Source organism: Parasteatoda tepidariorum, chromosome 3, assembly GCF_043381705.1.
Source record: "Parasteatoda tepidariorum isolate YZ-2023 chromosome 3, CAS_Ptep_4.0, whole genome shotgun sequence".
Taxonomy (NCBI): Eukaryota; Metazoa; Arthropoda; class Arachnida; order Araneae; family Theridiidae; genus Parasteatoda; species Parasteatoda tepidariorum.
Window position 1 is genome coordinate 37100998 of NC_092206.1, and position 23995 is coordinate 37124992.

At 28.8% G+C, this 23995-nt stretch overlaps 1 protein-coding gene across 1 annotated transcript in view; it reads left to right on the forward strand.

Moving 5' to 3' along the window:
* LOC107438306 (pituitary homeobox x) overlaps nt 1-23599 on the forward strand; it is a 61608-nt gene extending 38009 nt beyond the window's left edge. The window contains exon 3 of the mRNA XM_016050565.3: nt 22669-23599. Coding sequence (XP_015906051.2) covers nt 22669-23190 — 522 coding nt within the window. The 3' untranslated portion in view covers nt 23191-23599. The remainder of the gene's footprint in view (nt 1-22668) is intronic.
* The last annotated feature ends 396 nt before the right edge of the window (nt 23600-23995 follow it).

Genomic DNA, 23995 nt, shown 5'->3' on the forward strand with positions numbered 1-23995 from the left:
GCACATTAGGACCCATAACCCTCATAGAACAATCCCTGACGTCTGTAAGCTACTTGAACATAGTTGCAGACCAGGTTCACCCATTCATGGCAACAGTTTTTCCTGCGGGGGACGGTGTTTACCAACAGGATAATGCACCATGTCATAAGGGTCGAATCGTCATGGATTGGTTCGAGAACCATTCCAGTGACTTTCAATCATGTCTTGGCCCCCAAATTCACCTGACCTTAATCCAATAGAGCATTTGTGGTCCTACATGGAAAACCAAATTCGTGCTGCCACTCTACCCCCTCGCAATGTGGGGGAATGGCAGGACCAGTTGGTGAGCACTTGGTACCAGATACCTCAGACTACCTATCAGCACCTTGTGGAATCAATGCCACGGAGGGTGCAAGCAGTTTTGAGGGCTAAAGGTGGTCCTACATGTTATTAGCATGGTGGTCATAATGTAATGGTTCTTCGGTGTATATACTATACATACACTGTAAAAACTGTAATAAACCTTCTGAATATGATGATTATTTATTTGCTATAGAATAGAATGATATCAATAATGTGAATAATGTAGAAAGTGATTTGTCATAATTTGAATGAATTATTCAATACAATTTAATATAAAAAGAAATATAGACTAAATTTTGTTAAGAGTTATTAAAAACTCAAACGATATAATTAAGTTAACACTAAAGATAAATACATAATTAGTAAAAAATTCGTCTAAACACTAGAGTGGTGATTTAACTAAAAAATAAAGCATCTTTAAATATATTTCCCAATATCCATTATAAGGAATAACGCAAACGAGATCTAAATAATACTTTATTTATTGTATATAACTAGTAATAAATTTAAATAACTCATTTTTTATGTTTAATTTAATTTCAAAACAGTTTTTTGGATTTTGAGATATCATTTAAAAAAAGTTATTTAAATATTTATAATACATTATTCTTGTAAAAAATTTGTAACGTAAATATTCATCTCTCACTATTTTTATAAAAAGCAAGAAAAAACAAGCAAATATACAATAGATTTATTTTCGAAAATTCCATTGAGAATTCGTGTTAATGCTTTGAAACTAAAAAGAACTTAATTTAATGAAAAAAACAAGCATTTCAAACCCCTTGGAAAGAAATACATATAAACAACTGAAAATAAAAATAGTTTTTTAAAAAAAAGCAATAGGTGTTTATATTTAAATAGTAGTTCATTAAATAAACATTTCTTTTTCTTAATTATTCTTGTTTCAAACACGAAGAAAAGATGAATAATTTTAATTTAAGTATTTTCATAGACAATAAAACTTTTTTACCTCTTTATCTAACTTTTTCTTAAACCTACGCAACCTTCTCAATTTACAGTGTTTCATAGAAATTTCAAAACCTAATTAATTATTTCTTCCTTATCTTAATAAATGAAGCTGCTAATGGTTAGGAAGAATAAATAAAATATAGATGAACAAAATAAGGTAATAAATTTCAAACTTTTTCTACAATATTTCTTGCCCATCCTGCATATTTTTAACGTTTGTTTGATTGGCTTAAAAGGATTTCAATATAAAACCACTTGAGGCAAAAAAATTATGAGTCTGTTCAGCTTTCATTATTAGTTCACCGAAGATTTTTCTCTGCCATTCTTTTTTTATATTCCTCAGTGTATATTTAATGAGTATCTTAGTGTATCGACGAAAACACTTAGAGTGACTCTACCAGTAGAATATTTTATTTTACATTATAATCGGCGTTGAGCAGTCGACATCATTCTGAGTTTACAACTATCAATGCTAACTTTTTATTTTTGTAATTTTGAACCCAACCTAGAAGACAAGGGAACTTCTAGATCAAACATTGCGTGAAACTAGTCTTCGTGGAGGTCTTTTTGATTTAGTTAACCAGCATTTGCGTTACATGGAAAGGAAAACCACAAAAGGTTAGCTTGGCGGAAGGGGCCTCTAACCCATAATCCATCTACCACTGAGGATATTTAACGCTAACATTGTGGTCGGTGCGAGCCGGGTGCGGAATTCATACGACCAGCCATTGTTGGGATATAAACCTGGGTCACTTAGATGGGAGGTGAGTGCTCTATAGACGAGTATATTACACAGTATACTAGTATATTTGTAACATTGCATATTAGTATTAGACAAAGTATATTATCTCTATTATAGATTACTAGTAGAAAAAGATTTTTTCCCATCATTTTATTTTTACTTCTTAGTTTATAATTAATTGCCAGTATACTTACTTAGTGAATATATAAACTTCATGCATATTAAATTATCAGTACATTTATTTAGTGCATATTAACTTAGTCTATCGAAGCGAAACATTGTGAGCGTCTCTATTACTCAGTTGTCATGATTACAAAAAGATTTTTTTCACTCTAACTTATACTCCTTAGTGTTTCATTAAATCATCATGAGTCGCTCTATTGCACAACTCTAATTTTTAGTAGGTTTTTTTCCCACCAGTTTACTTTTTCTTTTTAGTGCATATATAGTATATTGTTTTAGTGTATACTGAATTATCAATATATTAACTTAGTGTATCGATTCGAGAAACTCTAATTCTCTCTATTAGTAGACGAAGTATACTATCTCCATTAGTTTTGTATAAAAAATAGAGTTAAATTACAAAAGAAAATACATGCTATATATATATATATATATATTNGTGTCCCTATGCACTACCACACCTCATAGAGGACATGACAAAAATCAGGCACTGAAGAGATATTTATTGAATAAATCTTTTTTTAAATCATGCTTCCAAATGCTAGAGGTATCCTTTATTTATTTATTTATTTATTTATTTATTTATTTATTCTTCACTTTAAATCTATCTTAAAAATGAAAGGTAAATGAAAGAAAAAATATTTCTTTTGATAGCTATTGACATTTTAAGCATATATTTCTATAAATATTTTGAAACGATTACAATTTTCACATTTATTATGGCAAGAAAATATTATTGTCCTTCATAAGATTATCATCATAGTCAACAACAATCAATATTTTTAAGAATATTATATATTAAAGGAAAAAAAAATCTTTTCTGTCTTTATTTATCCTTATACTAAAATTATATGTCGTGTTTTATTTTTAAAATACTAGTGTTTCTACTCTCAGAATATCTGTAATAGTTTTGAGACAATGAGATTGACAATTTTGTGTTTATTACATATGCCCATATACCCATGTGGTACAAATTACATTTTTTCACAAAAATTAGCTCAGACGTTATGGAAAAAAAAGTATGAAAACACTCGGTTTGAGTTGAAATAACGTCGTGAAAGCACATGTTCGCGCATACCAAATAAAGGGTTGAGTGCTTATTCTTAACATCGAACAGAATTTTAAACAGTTACTTACTATTTATTATTTTAATTGAATGCGCTGAGTGAATATAGTTATTTTTATTGCATAATCATTTACTATTTAAGAAAAAAAGTAGCTGAAAGGTTAATATACAAAGCGTAATTACCAATTTATCTGTAAAATGTAAAGGCGGTTTGTACGCACTGCCGGTCACACTGACACAATTGTTAAAATAATTTAACGGAGGTTATTTTGCAATAATACAAAAATATGATCATTAATATTGCTTTAGGGTTTTAAACAGTTATTTACTATTCATTATTTTAATCACATTCGTTGAGTGAATACAGTGACTTCTATTGTATAAACATTTCTTACTTCTTAGCGTATATTAAATTATCAGTATTTTAATTCAGTGTATATTAACTTTGTGTAGATTAAATTAACAGTGTATCGATGTATATTAATTCAGTGTATCGAAGAGATAAACTATGAGTCTCTTTATTGCATAGCTCTCATCATTAGTAGAAGATTTTCTTTCTTGCCATTTTACTTTTTCTTCTTAGGGTATATAAAAGTATAAGTATATTTACTTAGTGTATATTAAGTTATCAGCATATTAACTTAGTGTATATTAAATTATCAGTATATTAACTTTGCGTATAGATTCGAAAAATTGTGAGTTTTTCTTTTGGTAAATGAATTATATTAGTATATTTGCAATATTATACATTAGTATTGCACATTAGACGAAGTGTATTAAATTAGTAGATCACTAATCAACGAAATGTTTTCCCCCATTTTACTTTTATTTATTGTTGTATAATAAATTATAAGTATAATAATTCAATCAGTGTATATAATCTTTGTGTATAATGAATTGTCATTATATTAACTTAATGTAACAAAATGAAAAACTGCGATTTTCTCTATTGCACAGGTCATGATTATATATGCAAAATGTATATAAAATTAGTGAATCGTGGCTATAAACTATGAGTCTCCCTCTTTTGCATTTATTTTGTCATTAGTAGACGAAACTATTTGTGTATAATGAATTGTCAGTATATTAACTTAATGAATATTAACTTAATATATCAAAATGAAAAACTTCGATTTTCTATGTTGCACAGAACATGATTATATATGCTAAGTGCATATTGAATTAGTGTATCATGGCTATAATCTATGAGTCTCCCTCTTTTGCATTTATCTTGTCATTAGTAGACGAAAATATTTGTGTATAATGAATTGTCAGTATATTAACTTAATGAATATTAACTTAATATATCAAAATGAAAAACTTCGATTTTCTCTATTGCACAGATCATGATTATATTTGCTAAGTGTATATTAAATTAGTGTATCGGGGATACAAACTATGAGTCTCCCTCTTATGCATATCTCTTGTTATTAGTAGACGAAAATGTCTTTTTTCCGCCAGTTAAATTTTAATACTTAGATTTTATTAAATACTATCTGAATACCAGCTGTTTGTACGCAGTTAAAAATAGTAAATAATAAATTGGTGTTAAGCGGTAAAATCATGCACCAAACTGAAAGATATGTACACACACAATTAATAAAGCAATTCCAATTTTTTTAATTATTTGATGCCATTTCTGATGGTTTTATGTTATCAGATTAAACTGCTTTTAAAATTCGTCAATCAAATTAAAGATTAATTATATTTAGTATCATTTGACATAATGGTATTGCTTGAGGTCAACTCCTGATAGTCAAAAATTACAATAATCAGCAATTTCGGAGTGCTTTAGAAACTGATTTCCACAGTACCTATTGTTAGTGTCCTAGTACCAATATTACTATAGTATTTAGTACCTATTAAAAACACCAATTCATATAATACCAGTAGTACCTATTACAAAAATTAATTACGATTATTCGTGTCAATAACAGCAACTTTTTACTGTTCTTGTATGCATTCGTACATAAGAACCGTATGAAATTTTTTAACACAAAACTTTTTTTCTTAATTCGTATCAATTACCAAAGTTTAATTACAATTCTCGAAAATAATTGGCAATGACACTGATATTTTTATAATCGCCATTAGCGAAATAATTTCGGTACATATTTCAGAGGCCATAAAAAATCGTCAAGCTATTATTGACGAAAGTGATGCCTAATTAAATGTGGTATTAAATACTACTGGTATTGACGTCATAGGTTCTGTGGTAAAAAGAATCTATTACACCAACATAGTTGCCTAAAATAAGCACTGCGATTATAGGTCTTTATAGCGCCTTACGAAACGAATAAGCACCACCCTAAGATCATCATACTACACATTCATGACGCCTAATTTAGAACCTTTATTTTTTTATATATTTGCGGTATATCACAGCGTGGCTTCATACTATTAGATTTACCATAAAATGAGTTCAACTCACCAAAATAAAGATTATCTAAACAAATGACATCAGCTAAAATGTGTTATTTAGAATTTACCGCAATTTTCCCATGGTTTAACAGACTTAACATCTTTTGGAATTTTCATTAAGTTTATAGAGCCACGCTTTAAAAGCTTGTCAATACAAGAAACACGTGATCTCTTATACCTTTTAAAATACAAACTGAATGGGTTCATCATCATACGTTGCGAAATTATTAATGCTGATTTTACTTGCACTAACCTAATTTAGTAATCAAAGATTAATAATAATAAAAACGCGTCATAAAACTTATTTTTGTTTGATTATCAAATTAGTTTGATTTTGTTTGATTGTAAGCTGGAAAATCACTCTGATTATAAAACATTTTTCAAATCCTATTAAAAAATTCTTCTTTTGGCATGCTCGAACCGGTAATCGGAAAGAGTTTTAATGTAGACTGTTAGGTCCACCATGTCTTCAAATGTATATACACCAAATTTGGGGAGGATCGATTTAGAATCTAGCATTTGTATAAAGTACATAAACATATACATATAAGCATTCTGCTTTATTTATATAGATATGTAAACTTGATATGCAATGAATAAACTGAATCTAGTCATCTTTTAATACAATCAAACCTAAAAATCGACCTAAGTTGGCTTATTTTAAAGTTATTATTTTACTGAAATTTGCCCCAATCTAAAATAATACTAATTTAGTTCTTCTAGCAATTAATCCTTTACAGCAATTTTTGTCTAGAATTTTTAACAGAAGAAAAAAAAGAATTCTTAACGGCCAAATGAAAAGAGGAAGAAGAAAAAATCCCATTTCTTCGTGAAGGGCAGACATTGATAGAAGGTACAGAAGGAAAGCTTAAATCAGAAATCACAAGTTGAAGGAGATCAACCAATCGATGAAGTCTCCCTATTTTCTTTGATAGAAGAGTCCTTTTGATTGGCAAGAAAGCGAAGAGTAATTGAGAGAATGGGAAAGCTTGTTCTCTCTTTCCTTCTCAAGAGGAAAACGAAATTGGGGATGTATTAAGCACCCTCCATACTCGCATGACCATCTACCATCCATCATAACTTGGATTGTGTCTCAGAAAAAAAGCCATTTTCCGTCTTCCGTGAAAAATGGCGGTTATTTTTGTAGTTTAGCTGCAACCGAGTGTAGGAGGGGTAGTGATTGCGTCAAGAGCAATCTCGGTCATTGCTATTATAAGGTTCAATATCACCTGCTTGACTTTCTTTACAGATGCCTTGTTTTCTTTCATAGGGATTTTTGTTTTCTTGTAGCTTTCTTTATTGCTCGGTTTTGCTTCCAATAATAATAAGAGATTGAAGCGTTCGTCATGTCATCAAATTAAATGAATTACTGCCAAATGCAGAAAGTTATGTATGAGATATATTAAAGTTGAAATATATATCAACATTATGCATTTTTAAACTAATAAGCCCCAATCTAAATTATGTTATAGGAGTTATTTGTTATTTTTTTAAAAAATTAGGTAAAGAGCAGAACTCTAAGATATTAGAAAAAGTTGTTTTTGTTTCGTTTCACTTATTTTAGATAGTTTTAATTTTTTAACCGTCACTTTTAACAATTATAAGAATTTGATAATATTATTTCATTATTTTAGTCTCATTTTACTCTAAATTTCTTTTTCTCATTATAATTAATAATTCACGATTAATATTAATGTACTGTAAAAAAGGGTTTCTCAAAATTGAGCAAAAATGAGTCGAAATAGTTCCCAATGTACTCAATTTGAACAATTTGTTATTAAACACAACATGTATTCATAATTTGATGCTTAAAAGAGATTGTGTTCAGTCTCAAAAATGAATATATTCTGTTTTGAGTATGTCATTATACTCAATAATGAGAACAAGGTGAATTCAAATTCGACTCAGAGCTATTTTTAGACATTATTGCTCTATGCATTGCAAGACTAGATGGATGCGTATACATTTTTAAACTGACAAGTTTAAATATAAATTCTGTTCAAGGGGTTGTTTGTTATATTTTTAAATTAGATTAAAATCAGTTTTTGTAACTGGAATTAAGAAAATTGTACTTTTGAATATTAAAAAAAGTGGTTTTTGTATTTTTTGTCAAAATTCATGCATCATTCCTTCGTCAAAAGCTCATCGAAATTCTTTGCAGTGAATAAGTCTAATTCATATTCTTTAGTTTGGTATTAAATGAAATCCTTATTGATATTAGATAAAATATTTGTATTTCAACTGCAAAAATTATTTAATGATAAAAAAAACATGTGTTCCCACTGTGAACGCGGTTCATGGAGGTTATGGCTCTCCAATTTTGGCACCAAGGGCATGATTGTGGTAATGTGGTCAGTATTATGCACAAGCCGCCTTAATTCTTTAATCAATCTGAAGTATCGGTCAATCTGAAGCTGTTCGGGCTTCAAGCCACCACTGCAGATCAAACCCCAGTCCCTCACAATAACATCTTAGAGTCAATCTAATGAAAATTAAAAAATGAGCATTGTTATTAAAGTTTTTCGTCTGTAATTTATATAAAATAAGTACCTCAGTTATAAAAAAATATCGTTTCCTTAATTTTTAAGCTAATCCAAACAATTTAAATAAAACACTTTCAAATACATTTTCCATGAAAATCTGGTGAAACTAATTTTAAAAGAATAAATAAAATAAAATTGCTGTGTTGTAGCTATTCCCAACGTAAGAAATAATAGTTTGAAATAAAATAAAAGGAAACAATAGTTTAATTAATAAAAACATTAAATTTTCTATATTTCATATTAAATAAAAACAGAATATAAATCAATACAATCGCTTATGAACACTCTGATACATTTTCCTATTACTTTCTATTAATTATAGTGGAAAATAATTTTTAAAACAATTCCTTAGTTATACCCACATTTCATATACGTAAGGTTTCTAACTAATCTGATTAAGTTAATTAGAACACTTTCAAATATATAACTTTCATGTATGAAAGAAAAAAATAATATTAAAAGGAATAAAAACAATGAATTTTCTACATTTTTGTTAAGGAATTATATTTAAAAAAAACAACAACTCTGTCTTCGAAAAATTCTAGTCATAAAGAGACGAGAAGATTCATTCAGCGGAAGTCTGGATTTCTTTTGAATTTATTTTCAGCGATATCGAATTCTAAAATCGTCTTGGAAAAAAAAATGTTCAGCAATAGAATGCATTCTTGCTACGGGAACTAGTTTTCTCTATTTTTCTGTTCGTGTGTATAGATATATTTTTTTGTAGCAAGAGGTTCCTTCTTTCGTTTATTCAATTTCTCTCTTTTTGTTGTGCAAGTGTGGAACTTTCTGTTGGAGGAAGATAAAATGTTTTTTTGTTTTTATTTTTGTTTGTATTTCATTTATTCATCAAATGGATTTTATTTGGTTTTCGTCTTTTCTTGAGGATTCTCTCATACTAAAGATATCCCTTTCTATCCACAGTGAATGTGTTTAGTGTGTTTTTTGGAAATATATCAAACCAGAGTTATCCTTCATAACTGACTAAAAAGATTTTTTCAGAACTATTTTTAACTTAGTTTTTCGTGCACATTTTCTTTATTTTCTAATGAATTTGTGTAGTTCTACACTGTAAAAAATTCCGGTGAAAAGTGCAGGCCATTTTTTTCAACCCAACTTTTTTTCAGTATCCGTAAAATTTATTTTACCCGTAAACTCTCTTTTACCCGTAAAATCCTTTTTACCCGTAAAATCCTTTTTACCCGTAAAATTCTTTTTACCCGTGAAATCCATTTTGATCATAAGATATTATACCGTAATTTTTACAATAATATTTGTTTAATTAAAGTGATTTAGGGATTTTACATTATTACTGTAGAAATTACGGTAAATGAATTTTTTTTGTTCCGTAAAACTTCACAGTGAATACAACCGGTACCCTGAGTGCCGATAGCTTAATTTGATCCGGAATTTTTTACAGAGTAGGACGATCTCTAGACTTTGGTAAAAACTGGCAGTGACAAATATCTAACCAAAACGTGGCATAAGCTAAACCTCGCATTATCGAAAATCCTCTTCAATGATATTTCGAATGCATAAAACTAAACTCATGCAATTCTGTTATACATTTTGTTATATATATTCAAGGTATTTTGTTCCTTAAATTTTACTTGTACCAATCCAAGACATTGTCGTACAAATTTTATGAAGCAAGATTCCAAAGGCATTTGGTCCAAATTCTAGTTTATTATAAAATGCGGACACTGAAATTCCTGAGTTTCAAGTTCAAAAAAGCAACTTTTTTAAATTGCTAAAATAAAAATTTCACTATGTATAAAACTATGTAAAAACTAAAAGAATTTCGTAAAATAGTAATGAATAATAGCATACAACTGCTAATATATAATCAAGCATAAGGCTTTGATATTTGAGTCAAGAGTATATAGAAAAGATATTTTAGAATTGCTATTTTAATTAATTAATTGAATTAATTAATAAAGCAAAGAAAATGGAATTGGGAATTAAGATTCATTTAAAGATTTATATTTTGTCTAAAATATTGAAAATTCAAAGCTTTTTAATTGTTTAGCAATCCTTTTCACCCTTCATATGCATTAAAAGGTCAAGGTCACGTTTTAAGGTGTTTAATTAAATTAATTGGCTTTGTTGAAACTTTAAGTAAACACAATGATTAAAACTTCAAAACTGAAATGCTGAATACTCAATGTATTAATTCGTTAAAATAACAATTATTTTGATTCTATAGCTACACTGAGTAAGAAAAAAAATTTGCTTGAAAATTTTTTATTAAATTGATTGGACTAGTTATAACTGCCACCTACTGAGAGTACGATAAAATACATTTAAAAGCGTTTCAGTAAGTAATTCAAATACTTGAAGACTAAGAAACTTTTTATAGTTTTGTGTTTGGACTATAGTTTTGTGTTATACTGTAATGTGTTATACTGTCAGTTTAATATAATACTACTAATTTGTGAGAAATAAAATTTCTAAAAGCACAAAGAATTGGACTAAACTGAATTAGTTTAAACAAATAAATTATTCATATTTCAATAAATTTATCTTGAATATAAATCCATTTCGTTTATTGAGTAATAAAGAAAAATGTAAGTTCTACAAAAACGATAAATTGAATTTATCTTGCATATTTTTACACAACGCGACTCTGTACTATGTTTTACAGTTTTTAATTTTACTCGTATGAATAATTTTATTAAATCTGATCACACCTCAATATGTCTTATCTATATATATATTTCTCTTACACGGCGACAAAAAAAAAGCCTCATTACAACTCCCCGAATGGCAACGCTAGAAAATTGCCGCTAAAAATGTCACATGCCAAATCTAGCTGAGATGGCTCAACATATAGCGCTTTTAAAAACGGAAACTGAAATAACCAGAGAGAGCATAAGCTAGGCAGAAGTGAGTAGTCTTTGTCGATAGATCTCTATTNGTATGAAATGTTCTGAAGCCGTTTAAGGTCAAAATTAGTTCGTAAAAGCTTGCAATCGGGTGCCCCTCTTATACTAAGATTCCTTTAGAAAACATGGAAAATGACTTAAAAGTGAGAATCGGCTGAAAATAATAGGAAAATGTAAAATTTTATGAAAAAACTCCAGTGTCCAATACCAGAGGCACACTATACTACATTTCAGCATTCTAACAGATTAGTTAGAGTCTTGTAAAGAGATGTAAATACAGGAAAAGACAAGTATTTTGGACTATCTGTTACGAGACAAAAAGGTAAAAACAAAGCAGCCAATTTTTAATAATGCTGCCTGCTGAAATGTCACAACTAACTTACCAGCTAAAGCTTTCTGCTTTTGTTATTTTATAAAAGCTATTATGTTCAGAAACTGAGTTTATTAAATATATTACTTGTCAACAGATTTTAAGTTGTTAACAACTAAGACCTATTCAATAGTTTGTTAATACACTGTAAAGAATTCCTGATAATATTGCGGTCGAAAATACCGGTATTCAGAACGGCAGTACTTTTTTTACCGTAGTATCCATTTTTACTGTCAAATTTTACGGAACAAAAAATTTATATGCCGTAATTTTTGTGAAAATATTTACTGAATCATTCTAACTAAATAAATATCTCTCTATAAATTACTTTATAAAATTGATAACGTAATTCTCACAATAATATTTACTGAACCACTGTAATTAAATAAATATTACTGTAAAAATCCCGCTATAAAACTTCATGATAAAAAATACTGGCACCTGGTGTGCCGGTACTTTCTACCGTAATTTTATCAGGAATTTTTTCACAGAGTTTGTCCATTTTTTTAATTAACAGATTCCTCCGCTAACTAATTTCCTCATCTATTGACTCCCTAAAAGGCCTGGTTTCTTAGGACAGAACGCCGTCAGCTGGAAATCAGCGCTAACCTCTGATTGGTCCATTTGTGAGTTTGATAGTATACGTCATCGAACGCTCATCTTGAACTACAATTGCTGTACAACTCAACTGCAGTTGGATTGCAACGTGACGTTAACGACAGAAGCAATGGCGGACAACATCCAACAGCACATTGAAATCAGTCAAGATTTTGATTTTGACATTAAACATAGCTTCTTCATTAAACATAGCACTCTTCATTTAGCTCAGCTATAATGTGTTTTTTCTTGGACAAAGTCATTATTTGTTCTCTAAAACACTGGTCGACAAAAACAAAATCAATACAAATTCAAAATAAATATTTGTTTACGTTATTAACGCATGCGCAATGAGAGATAATGTCTGCGTTGGACCGACTGCTCACGAACAAAAAACTGCTAACAAAAAGGTATTTTTTTGGCGTCAGCTCTACGTCAACTTTCCGCTGACGCCCAGATAAGGCGCTTGTCCTAAGAAACCAGACCTTAACTAATTTGTATCTGTAAAGTGATTCGCAGATCAATGATTTGTGGATTCCTTTCATCATTCTTTCGTATTTTTCATTCCATTCTTTATTCATTGTGTAAAGAATCCTATATAGAAATGTTTATAATAGCAAACGAAACTGTAGTAATAAGGTTTTAAAATTGAAAGTAAACTATACACACTAGTCAAAGGACTTGTCACTTCATCAAATATTTAATGGTTCCACATTTTTTATAAGTCCAAAATTTTAAGTTATCTTCGAATTGTTCTGTGAGAGATCTTTGTTCCTAAGTATAAATTGAACTTTTTTGTAATTTGCTGAGTTGTTAATCGTTCGCTTTCTATATTTCTTCTTAATCCACATCAATTTTCAGCTATCATATTTTTGTAATTTTCTTGGGTCCTCTTGATATTGAAGTTTTGTGCTACCATCAGTTAAATATGTTTTATAAAAGCTTATTTCGCTTCTTTTCGATATGTTTAGTTATTTTCAATGGGAGATGCTTTTACTTAAAGAAAACACAAAAGGAAGAAAGAAAAAAGTTCTCAGGGGGCGAAACGCAAAGAGGTACACCCTGAAAAAATTTTGATCCAATGATTTTACTGACTAGGACTAGAGGCTAACCTTAAATATACTAATTAATTAGTGCTGATGATATTTTATGTTACAAAATAACACACAACAGCGAAATTTTCTGAATAAACAAACATTTTTTTCGAAGCATTTGGACACCTGACTTTTAAAGTATAGGGATTTGGTACAACTTGGGAAGCATACAAACATCAAACGTATACAAAGACACTTCCCGTGCTTCGATCTATCAGTAAGCCAAATTTCATAGCTTTAGATTGAATGACTTAGGAGTTTGCAAAAGACAGGCAAACATTCATTTTTATGCATACAGATTTGCACATTTGATATTAAATTTATGATATTCCATTCTTACCGAATTTTTTTTACTCGACAACTAATGCAAAATAGACAAAAAAAATTTATTTGTATTGTTTTTTTAATGAAAATAACTAAATATAATTAAAAAAAATTAGCTTGTTTTGCTGGTAAAATTTCGTAATTTTAAAGTTAAATATCTCGGTCTTATTCAGATACAGGCGAGATTTTAATCATTAAATAAATATAACTAATAACATTGCTTTTTTGAGTAATAAATAATTTGAGTAATAATAATTTTTTTTGTTCCGATTCTTCTTTAAAAAATTCTAAAAACATCATGGAAATAATACTAGTTCCTATAATAAAATGTTCTAATCGCTAAATTTAACACATTACCCTCATATTAGAAGTGGGCGAAACATCTTCGATTTTTGCCCTTTCAGACGATAATAAACCAGCTATAAGGGAGGGTGTAGGGATTATCTCCCCGCACGTGCATATCAAGCAATGGCATTTATCACGATCTACTGTCACATCGAATCAAGACTTAATATTTTGCGCCCCCGCCCGGAATAATTACTCCGCCAACCCTAACCCTTAGTTCTCGTAAAGAATTTAGCGCCATTTATTTACATTGCTGGTTGCCCTTGAAAACTTCACTCGTCTGAAATAGTTTTGGAGTTAAATCGCCCGAGTCCAATTATTTTAGAATTTTTATCAGGATAACGAAATAATTAATTCTCTAATTAATACATGCATTAAGCTATTATAAAAAGTTATTTTTAACTTTTTTAACTTATTTAAAACAGTTTTCAGTTGTTTGCCGCGAATTTTATTCGTAATAAGAATTTTTTAATATTATTTCATTACGCTGCAAAAAATTCCGTAACAAATTATGATATAAATTACCGGCACTTTGGGTGCATTATCGGTAAAATCCATTTTACCAAAAAATTCATTTTCACCTTTGAATATTATATCGTAACGTTTACAGTTGTATTTATATAATTAAAGTGAATCGAATATTTTATCGTAAAAATTACGATTTATAAGATTTTTAGATTCGTAACACATATTGGTAAAAATGGATTTTATGATAAAAAATACCGGCACTCTGAGTTCGGGTACTTTTTACCGTAATTTTACCCTGAATTTTTTGCAATGTATTTTATTATCTTTTATTTTACTCTTAATTCCTTTTTCTTTCCATAATTAATGATTAACTATTAATATTTATGTACTGCATAAAAGGATAACTCAAAATTGAACAAAAAAGTGTCAAAAAAGCTCCGAAAGAAATACAGTCGAATTTGAAAAGCCATGTACTCATTATTGAGTTTAGTGACATTAATAAATAAATACATGTAAAGCCATAACATAAAAGCCATGACATAAAAAGCAATGTGCATAGTCTCACAAATGTCACTACATGTACTCATTTTGAATAATTTGTTGTTTAAACGAGATTGCACATAGTCTCAAAATTGAGTACACGCTTTTTCGAACAAATCATTCTACTCAATAATAAGGACATGGGATTTTCAAATTCAACTATATCTGTTTCAGAAATATTTTGTCACATTTCTGATAAATTTTGAGAAAACCCCTTTTTTCACAGTGTGGATAAACTTTAAGAATCTGTTCAAAAAATTTTCTATTTAACAGAAAATAATTTTATGCTTCGAAAGATTGTAGTAACTAGAAAGATATTTAAGTTTAATTGTAATGTGTTATGAATCTGCAGAGCATAGTTCTATCAAAACTGATGCTGTATGCAGCTTGTTTTATTATGACCAATAGTCTTATATATTTTTGGAATCCTTGTGAACCAGTCAAGAAATGTGTTCATGTGAATTCACAAATTAATATTTAAGAGAGAAATGAAAACAAAAGTGCTATAAAAATCAATCATATTATTGGTAATACAGTAAAAAATTCCGAAACAAATTGCTATAAAAAGTACTGGCACTCAGGATGCACTATTCGTAAAATCTATTTTTACCAGAAAATGTTACGGAACAAAACATCTGACATACCGTAATTTTTACAACAATAACTGCCTTAAAATCACTGAATCTCTTAACTTAAATATAACAGCAAAATTTATGGTATATTTTTCGGTAAAAGTGGATTTTACGGATAATTCATCTGAAGACTTTATACCGTTATTTTAATATTTTACAGTGTACAAAATTTTCAAAGGAATGATTGACATAATCATATATTAAAGGACTGGGATGCATCACTAAGTGACCGTTGTTATGAATATAGGGAAAAAAATGATTTAATAGATGCTCTTTATTTTCATTTATTTATTTTATTTTATTTTATTTTATTTTATCTTATATTATTTTATATTATTTTATATTATTTTATTTTATTTATTTTATATTATTTTATTTTATTTATTTTGTTTTTTTATTTTATTTTATTTTATTTTATTTATTTTATTTATTTCATTTATTTTATTTATTTCATTTTATTTCATTTATTTTATTTTATTTTATTTTATTTATTTATTGATTCAGAAAGTTCCTATTAACTGTGAAGAAACTGTAAATAAAGACATTCATTCAATTTAATAATGATCCACTCCTTCCTTTAATTAAATAATTCTTCAAAAAAAGTCGACAACATTAAGGGAGAAAAGAAAGGTGAAAACATCAAAACCGGTTTGATTATCCGATGAAGCTTGGAATCGTTTCAGTAATCACCTTTAAATTTCTCTGTCAATCAAATATATTCTGACATTTAAACTTCTGCCTTCATTACTCAAATAATATATGTGACTTCTGAGGTGCATACGGTGACTTTTGACAAGAATTCTATAAATAAAAGTTAAGGGCGGCCATTATGGAATATTCTTTCTGCTACGGAAAAAATATCTTATATTTCTAACATTTTCATGTTCTAAATATTTGCGATAAAAGATAAGACACAGAAATAAATTCTAGGTGGTGCAAAAGAAAAAAAACAACTATGCAATATTACAATTTTTTTCGACACACTCTTTACATAAAAAAAAAAGAAAGATGCCAAACAGTTGTCTTGCTGTTTCTCATTGTTCAAAGAGCATTCCACTGGACATAAAAAATCACATGATAGCACCAATTATAATTAAAAAGTATTCAGTTATCTCTGGCTATCATAAGCATAAAAATAATAACAGTTAGGGTAAACTAACCAGTGAAGGAACACTTAAGCTTCGCTTGCCTTTTAAAAAATCATATTAATTTCAAAATTCGTAATTTTAGTTAAATGTCAGTGTCAACATATTTGTTACTAATTGCAAATTATGTAAAAAAAATTGTAGAGATCTTACATAATATTGTTTTAAAGTTTTGGAGGTTAAAATCCAAGTAGTAAGAAGACCAAGTGAAGGAACAGCTCTTACCAGTGCATGAACACACAGTAAAGGAACACTTAATTTTGGTTATTTTTTAATGCTCTTTATGAATTTATGAGCAATACAAATATTTAAAAGCAAACCTATTCTTGAAATTATAACAAATAAATACTTGGAAAATGTTAACGTTTTTTGTAATCATGAATGGAAAATTAAAATATCAACATATTAACACATACTGTTCATTCACTGGGAAATCTATGCCGAGTAAAGGAACATGCCTGTTCCCTCACTGGCTAGAAGTTGTTTTTTGTATTTTTAACATACTTTTGATGCGGAACATACTAAAAGTACAAGAAAATTAAAGTTTATCTTTTATTTTCATTAACTTAGAAAAGAAAACAGTAAAGGAACGCTTGTTCCATCACTGGTTTTTCATCGTTTGGTGATCCAGTGAATTAACACCCCCTTATCTCAGTACTTTATTATGCTATGATGCTTAAAAAAAATAAAACGTAACTTCAATAACTATATTTTGAATTCTCTTTTTCACAGTGAGAAAAATAAAACTATTACATGCAATTAATTCCACTTCAAACATATAAATACAAACACTCACCTTATAATTTTTTCAAAGAAACAAGGTGTTGCAGAGATAATAACAAATTCAAAAATTTTTCCAGAGAAGTCTATTTGACCAGGTAATCCAAAACATTGCTAGATGACTTCCTATTGTTTGGCAGTAAGCTATTGTTACCAATCAATCTAAAGAAAAACTTTCAAATTCTTATTTTTAATAAATATATATGAAATATTCCTTCACTGGGTAGTGTTCCCTCACTGGTTGGTTTACCCTATAAAGGTTTTCTCTTGATATGTATCTATCCCTCATTTTATAGTATTATTTATTATTATTTTGTGTTTTGAATTTGATTATTATTTAAAATTAAAGGCACCAAACTAAAAGTACTGTTGCTTTATATTATAAAGTAATTGTATGATATTACTTTATTACACAGCATTTAATGATAAACATATATAATTACCTTTTATCAATTAGTGATTGAACAGTAAGTAAGTTAACTAATTTAACAAGAGGAACAATTATGAGTTCGGGCAGTTGAAGAAGAGCATGGAACCTCGAAGCAATGAATTTGTGTTGTAAAAAAAAAATTTTTTTTTTCCTTCCTAATTATTTAAGTTATAATATAATATAGTTTCCTAATAATTTAAGTTAGGCTGCATTTTTTTCTTTCTTTTTTGTGTGTTTTTGTTTTGGTCTTTTTTTATGTTTTTGTTTTTTAAACTTAATTTTTGATAAATATTTCAAAATATTCTAAACTAACTTGCTGTGATCGGAATACTTTGCATAATGTCTTCTGAAAGTTGAAAATAACTTTAGTTGAAAATTAATTTTAAAAGCACTCTATTTTCATTGAAAGAGATATACTTAAATTACTACAAAAACATATTTTTTCGCTTAATAATTAACTTCTTATTTCTAAGTAGACAAGTTGGAGTTGCATTTGGTTCGTATCCTTCTCAATTCTTCAGATCCATTTGTGCTCATTTGATGAAATTTTTAATTAGAATATGACATACTTGTGACAGAATTTCAGCATTTAATTTCCTTCTTTATACTTGCGTGGTTGTACGTTTGTTAACATTAAACATTTCATTTTAAAAACTCCTAAAAATAAATTCCGAAAACACGATCTAGAATGACGATTCCTATCACCTAAATTTGTGATTACATGATCAACCCTGATATATTCTCCATTTTATAATTAAGTAAAAATGTCAGTATTTCTATATAAAATGAAAACACAATGGTCTAAAACAGTTTCTCGTTGTTGTCGGTACATTTTTATTGGCCTGAAAATCACATGGTATGTTTTCCTAATTGACAAAGAAGATCCAGATTTTTTTTGGTTGTCATTGGCATAAAATCAATAAATGTCATAAAGGCATTTTTTACTCGCACAATATTTCTTCATTCCTTACCTTACGATGTTTAAATGTCACTTTAATCTATCATTCATCCTTAGCATTATTTTGCTTTGTATTACTGCTGCATCCATTCTTAATATTATTTTCGCTTCTACGACTACGATTTTTAAACTCGTACATCTCATTCATTAATTTAAGATTAAATTAAACTTTTGCGGAATGAAATCTTTATAACTCTAACCCCTTACTTAAAATTAAAATCATCCCATGGTTCAATAAAACAGTTTCCTGTCTGTCTCAATGTACCCCCACACCAATGAATATTCAATAAGTAAGCCATTTTCTATTGATTTCTGGCCATACATTACAATCTGCGCCAAACTTACCCGGGCACAATTATTAAGATACTATTAATCAATCGTTGACAAGTGTTATTACATTGTAACGCAGAAATACAATACTGCACCATAGGGGTCGGTTTAGCGAAGACACAGCCATTTTAAATAAGCATGACATATAGCGCCGATACAATTGTTCTCATTCTTTCCCGCAGAGTAGCAATAGGGGAAAGGGGGCCCTGGCCCACCCCGTATTCCTGTCGCATTACATAAAATCAACCACACCAAAAGGGATTAAGTGGCCCCCGTTATGTCGCCCTTTAAATCGAAGGATGTCCCTTTATAGCACACTGAATATTGCACGTTAATGGGCGGCTAGAGATTTCCCATCAGTGCCGGGGCGGCGCTACTAACCAGACAAGGGCTACATTAGGATAGGATTAAATGGTGACAAAGGGATCGTAAAAAAGAACATCTAAGGAGATATAGGTACGATAAATAACATTTGTTATTGGATGCAGATTTTGTTGTTGGAAATTATCTGTATGCTAATCTCCAATGCATACGATGGTAATTTAAAAATTGAAATAAATTTTATTATGCCTTCTGTAAGTATCTATGAAGCAGTTTAAATTGGATCTTCTGTAATGCACAGAAGAAAAATTGCCTTATTTGTAGTTAGTGCTAGCTTTTATTTATTTACTTTCACAAGTTTAATCTAAAAAAATTTTTTTAAATCATTTAAACTTTATTTAATTCTAATTATTATTCTGAATGTATTTGATTCGTATTTATTTAGTATCAAGTTAATTTTTTAACATATATTCAGTGCATTTATTATACTCTATACATTGAGTATTATACACATTGATTAGTGTTAAATAAGTATTATATTTATCCACTGTAGAATATTGAATACACTTTAACCCTTCGACGCAGATGGGGCACCGGTATCCCTTTTATCTATTTTTTTCTGATACTCTAATTGCGAGAAAATATATACTTTGAAATTTTTTAATAATGAAAAGCAGTCTAATAAAAACTAAAAAAATCTATTGGATTATAAAAATTTTATTTATACTAAAATATAAAATACAAAAAAATGTAGTTTGAGTTTTTTGTATTCTTATTCAAAAATGTATCAATAATTGATTTTATAAATTAAAGAAATTTTTATGATAAGTATCTGTTATTCATCACTAACTACAAATAAGGGCAAATTTGAAAAATTATTGTTTGGAAGAGAATCGGGTTTGAAAGATTTTACTTTTAATGCAGATAAAGGCACCGCATTTCAGTCTGTATTTCACAACCATAAGGCGTTCTAAATATAATATTTTTCACTCATTTTGACTTTAGAAATACAAAATAATGTAAAAAGTGCGAAAAATATATTTAATAAAAATTCTGCGTCAAAATGTTAAAGCACTCTTCATTCTTTAATTTCACGGATTCAAACTAACATTTTTTAAAATAAAATCTACTCCACAATTTGAAAATTTCCTAATTTAATAAAGTAATAAATTGTTTTTTAAAATAAAAGTTTCCTTCCGTAAGTAAAGAATATTTCTAAAGAATATTACATGCTTTTTTACGAAAACACTTTATCTTCATTTCAGAAAACATTTGAACTTGTAAAAATTGTAATTCATCCATTTTCAAAAATTATTTAACCGAATTTCAGTAGATCAAAGTTGTCAGTTTTATTCTAAAAATATAAACTATATTAAAAGAAGGAATCTACATTTTTATACAGGGTAATTATCGTACAAAAATTGTTGAAGATACGATAATTTTAATGTTCTTAAAATAAATAATAACTATTAACAGATGTTATATTCACAGTGAGCAGTTCGTTTAAGCTTCAAGATATTTATGAAAATGTTTAGAGTGTACGAAACAATTAACATTCTCCGCTTATCAACGATATAAATCTAATATTATTGTTATTTTACTTTTTGTGCAAATTTTAAAATAGTATCTGCTACATACGTGACAAGAAAATATTCTTTTACATTTGCATTATTAAACTTTTTCTTTTTTTCTTTCACCACTTTTTTAGTGATTAACTTTTAAAAAGAATCTCGATTAGTCACTGCTACATGACTTCTGAAAGAGAGGTATACCTTATAGAAGTTTCAAGAAGTTCAGAGAAGACATTAGAAACTGTTTTAAAACGTTCATATTTGTTGAAAATTTTGATTCATAATATTTAAAAGGGACAAACAAGTTTCAGACACATGAAAACAAAAGGAACAGTGATTCCAAGAAGACCAAAAGTTTGCTCAAAAGCTCAAAATAGTTTAAACTGTGATGTCAACAGGTTAAATAGCAAACAATTTTTGTTTAAAGATGGCTAGTTTAACTCTCAGAGAAATTAAAAATAAGAGAGTGGATCATCTACTTAAAATTCTGTTAATATTACCTATATTTTATTTATAATATATATATTTGATTTCAAATGTCAAAATTTTGAAAAAAGGGAAGAAAAAACTGTATGAAACGGCTCTCTGTATGACTCTCGGTGACATAATAAGTAAATAAGTGAGTATCTGTTTAAAGATTTAAAATGGTTTAGACTCACACTGTAAAATATTGTCATGTACACCAAAATTTCTGAACACCAAAATTTCTGAACACTAAAAATGGAGGCAACTACTTTACTTCACAGTGGTGTTTCACTAAATGTTCCATTACACCAAAACAGAGGATATTTTCTGGTGTAGTGAAACATCTAGAATGTTCTTTTACACTAGTAAAGTACCATGCTTGTTATTCAATAACATTAAAATTTATAAGCACAGTAAGATATGGTACACATAAGAAGCGGTAAAATTATTTCATGATACAATCTAAAGATGCAATTTAATGATATAATCTATATCACAATACCAAAGTGAATCGAAGTTAAATATTATAAAATTGTTTTATACAATTGACAGATTTATGTAAATCTTATGAGAACATAAATATCTTTATTATACAGCTAACACATACATACATTTTATAACAGTTTATATGAGTAGTTTCTCAAAATAATGCAACAAAAACTTACATTTTACATTTGTAAATGAAGCGCCATATTGTCACCATTTTAAAATTGCACAATTATTCTCCTTTAAACTTCTAATAAGGGTTCAAAAGCAATTGTTATACGTTAAAAATATGCCCTACTTTCATACGCAATTTAATTAAATAGTTCAAATATGTACTAATTAATCGCTAAATTTTGCGAACTCCAAAGAACATAACCTTCTTCCCCGACGAGCTGCAAATTGGTGTAAACTTCATCAATTATTGGTTATAAAGTTTAACTATATTCTTTGAAGTATGTAAGAACGCTTGATTCAGTATTAACTTGAAATAAAGTAATAATTCACACAATTTTCAGAGTTTTTCAACGACAATATCGGACAGATATTACACCACAGTTTTGATAGTGAAGATAGAGTAAATATTATGAGTTAAAATGAACTGTATAGTTATTATCAGTATTTTAGAAACTGTGTACTAATTCTATTATTTTCCCCCCCGCAGGTGTGGTTTAAAAATAGAAGAGCTAAATGGCGGAAAAGAGAAAGAAATGCCGCTGCTGAGTTGAAAAACGGTTTCGGCAGTCAGTTCAATGGACTCATGCAGCCATTTGATGACGGCCTATATCCTGGTTACTCTTCCGGTTACAACTGGGCAGCTAAAGTGCCCAGTCCTTTGGGTGGTAAGAGCTTTCCTTGGCCTTCCCTCAATTCCGTCAATCCTCTTGGACAATGTTTCAATCCATCAACTCCACCCGGAATATCTACAGCCAGCATTGTACCATCCGTTAGTATGAATCCAGGCGTCAGTAGTGCTGGTGCTCCTTGTCCTTACGCCACGCCCACACCTCCCTATGTGTACAGAGAACAATGTCCCACTATGACATCCAGCATAGCATCTCTGAGACTGAAAGCCAAACAGCATACAGCTGCTGGCTTTGGGACATATGCTGGTAGTGTTTCTCCAAGACAAACGCCCACTTTGTCCCCGTGTCAATATGCGGCTGTAGACAGATCAACTGTATAGTACTTATTCATAAACGATTTTAAAATTTTACCATTTATAAGTGAATTTGTAAAGAGCAAATCAGCAACTGAGTAAGCAATCACGTGACAAGGATATTCTGACTTGTATATAAACCAAGAATTGAACGAAAGATTGGGACCACGCGCCATAAGTTTGTGGCTTTGTAATCATGTGGTAATGCGTCTAATGATTCGGCAAGGTTATGGATTTCTGAATTTGTTAAATCTAGCACTGGACTAGTCAAAAAGAGCTGCTTATTGGGTTCAACTCATTTGTACAATTAAAAAAAAAGAATTACGGAAATATGATTGTTAATTATTTTGTTAAATTATTCTCTGTCAGTTTTCCAAATATTTAAGAAGGGAAGACATTTCTTTTAGAAGTTTCATCAAAAAAAAATTTAAAAAAATGGTACTATATACATCTATTAAGGAGACTATTAAGTCGTCAATTAAAAAACGGTAAATTCAACTGCTCTTCTCCCCTTTTTCAATTTTTGTTATTTTTTATTCAAATAAATAAAAACAAATTAAAATAAATAAATAAATAAAATAGCTGATGAATTTACTTGCAATGGCAAAATGGATATGTACCCAGAAAATAATTATTAAAATAAAATTGTAATTTTAATTACAAATGGACTACATCAAACCATTTGCGTCTTTTTTTAAACTCATAATTTTAATTTCGACAAAAAGGAAACTTAGCAAAAGTTTCTTTTAAGTTATTGATTTTGAACTGTTTAAAAATGAAATCACAAATTTTACTGAAAGTTTACATAAATTATTTCAATTACAAATACAGT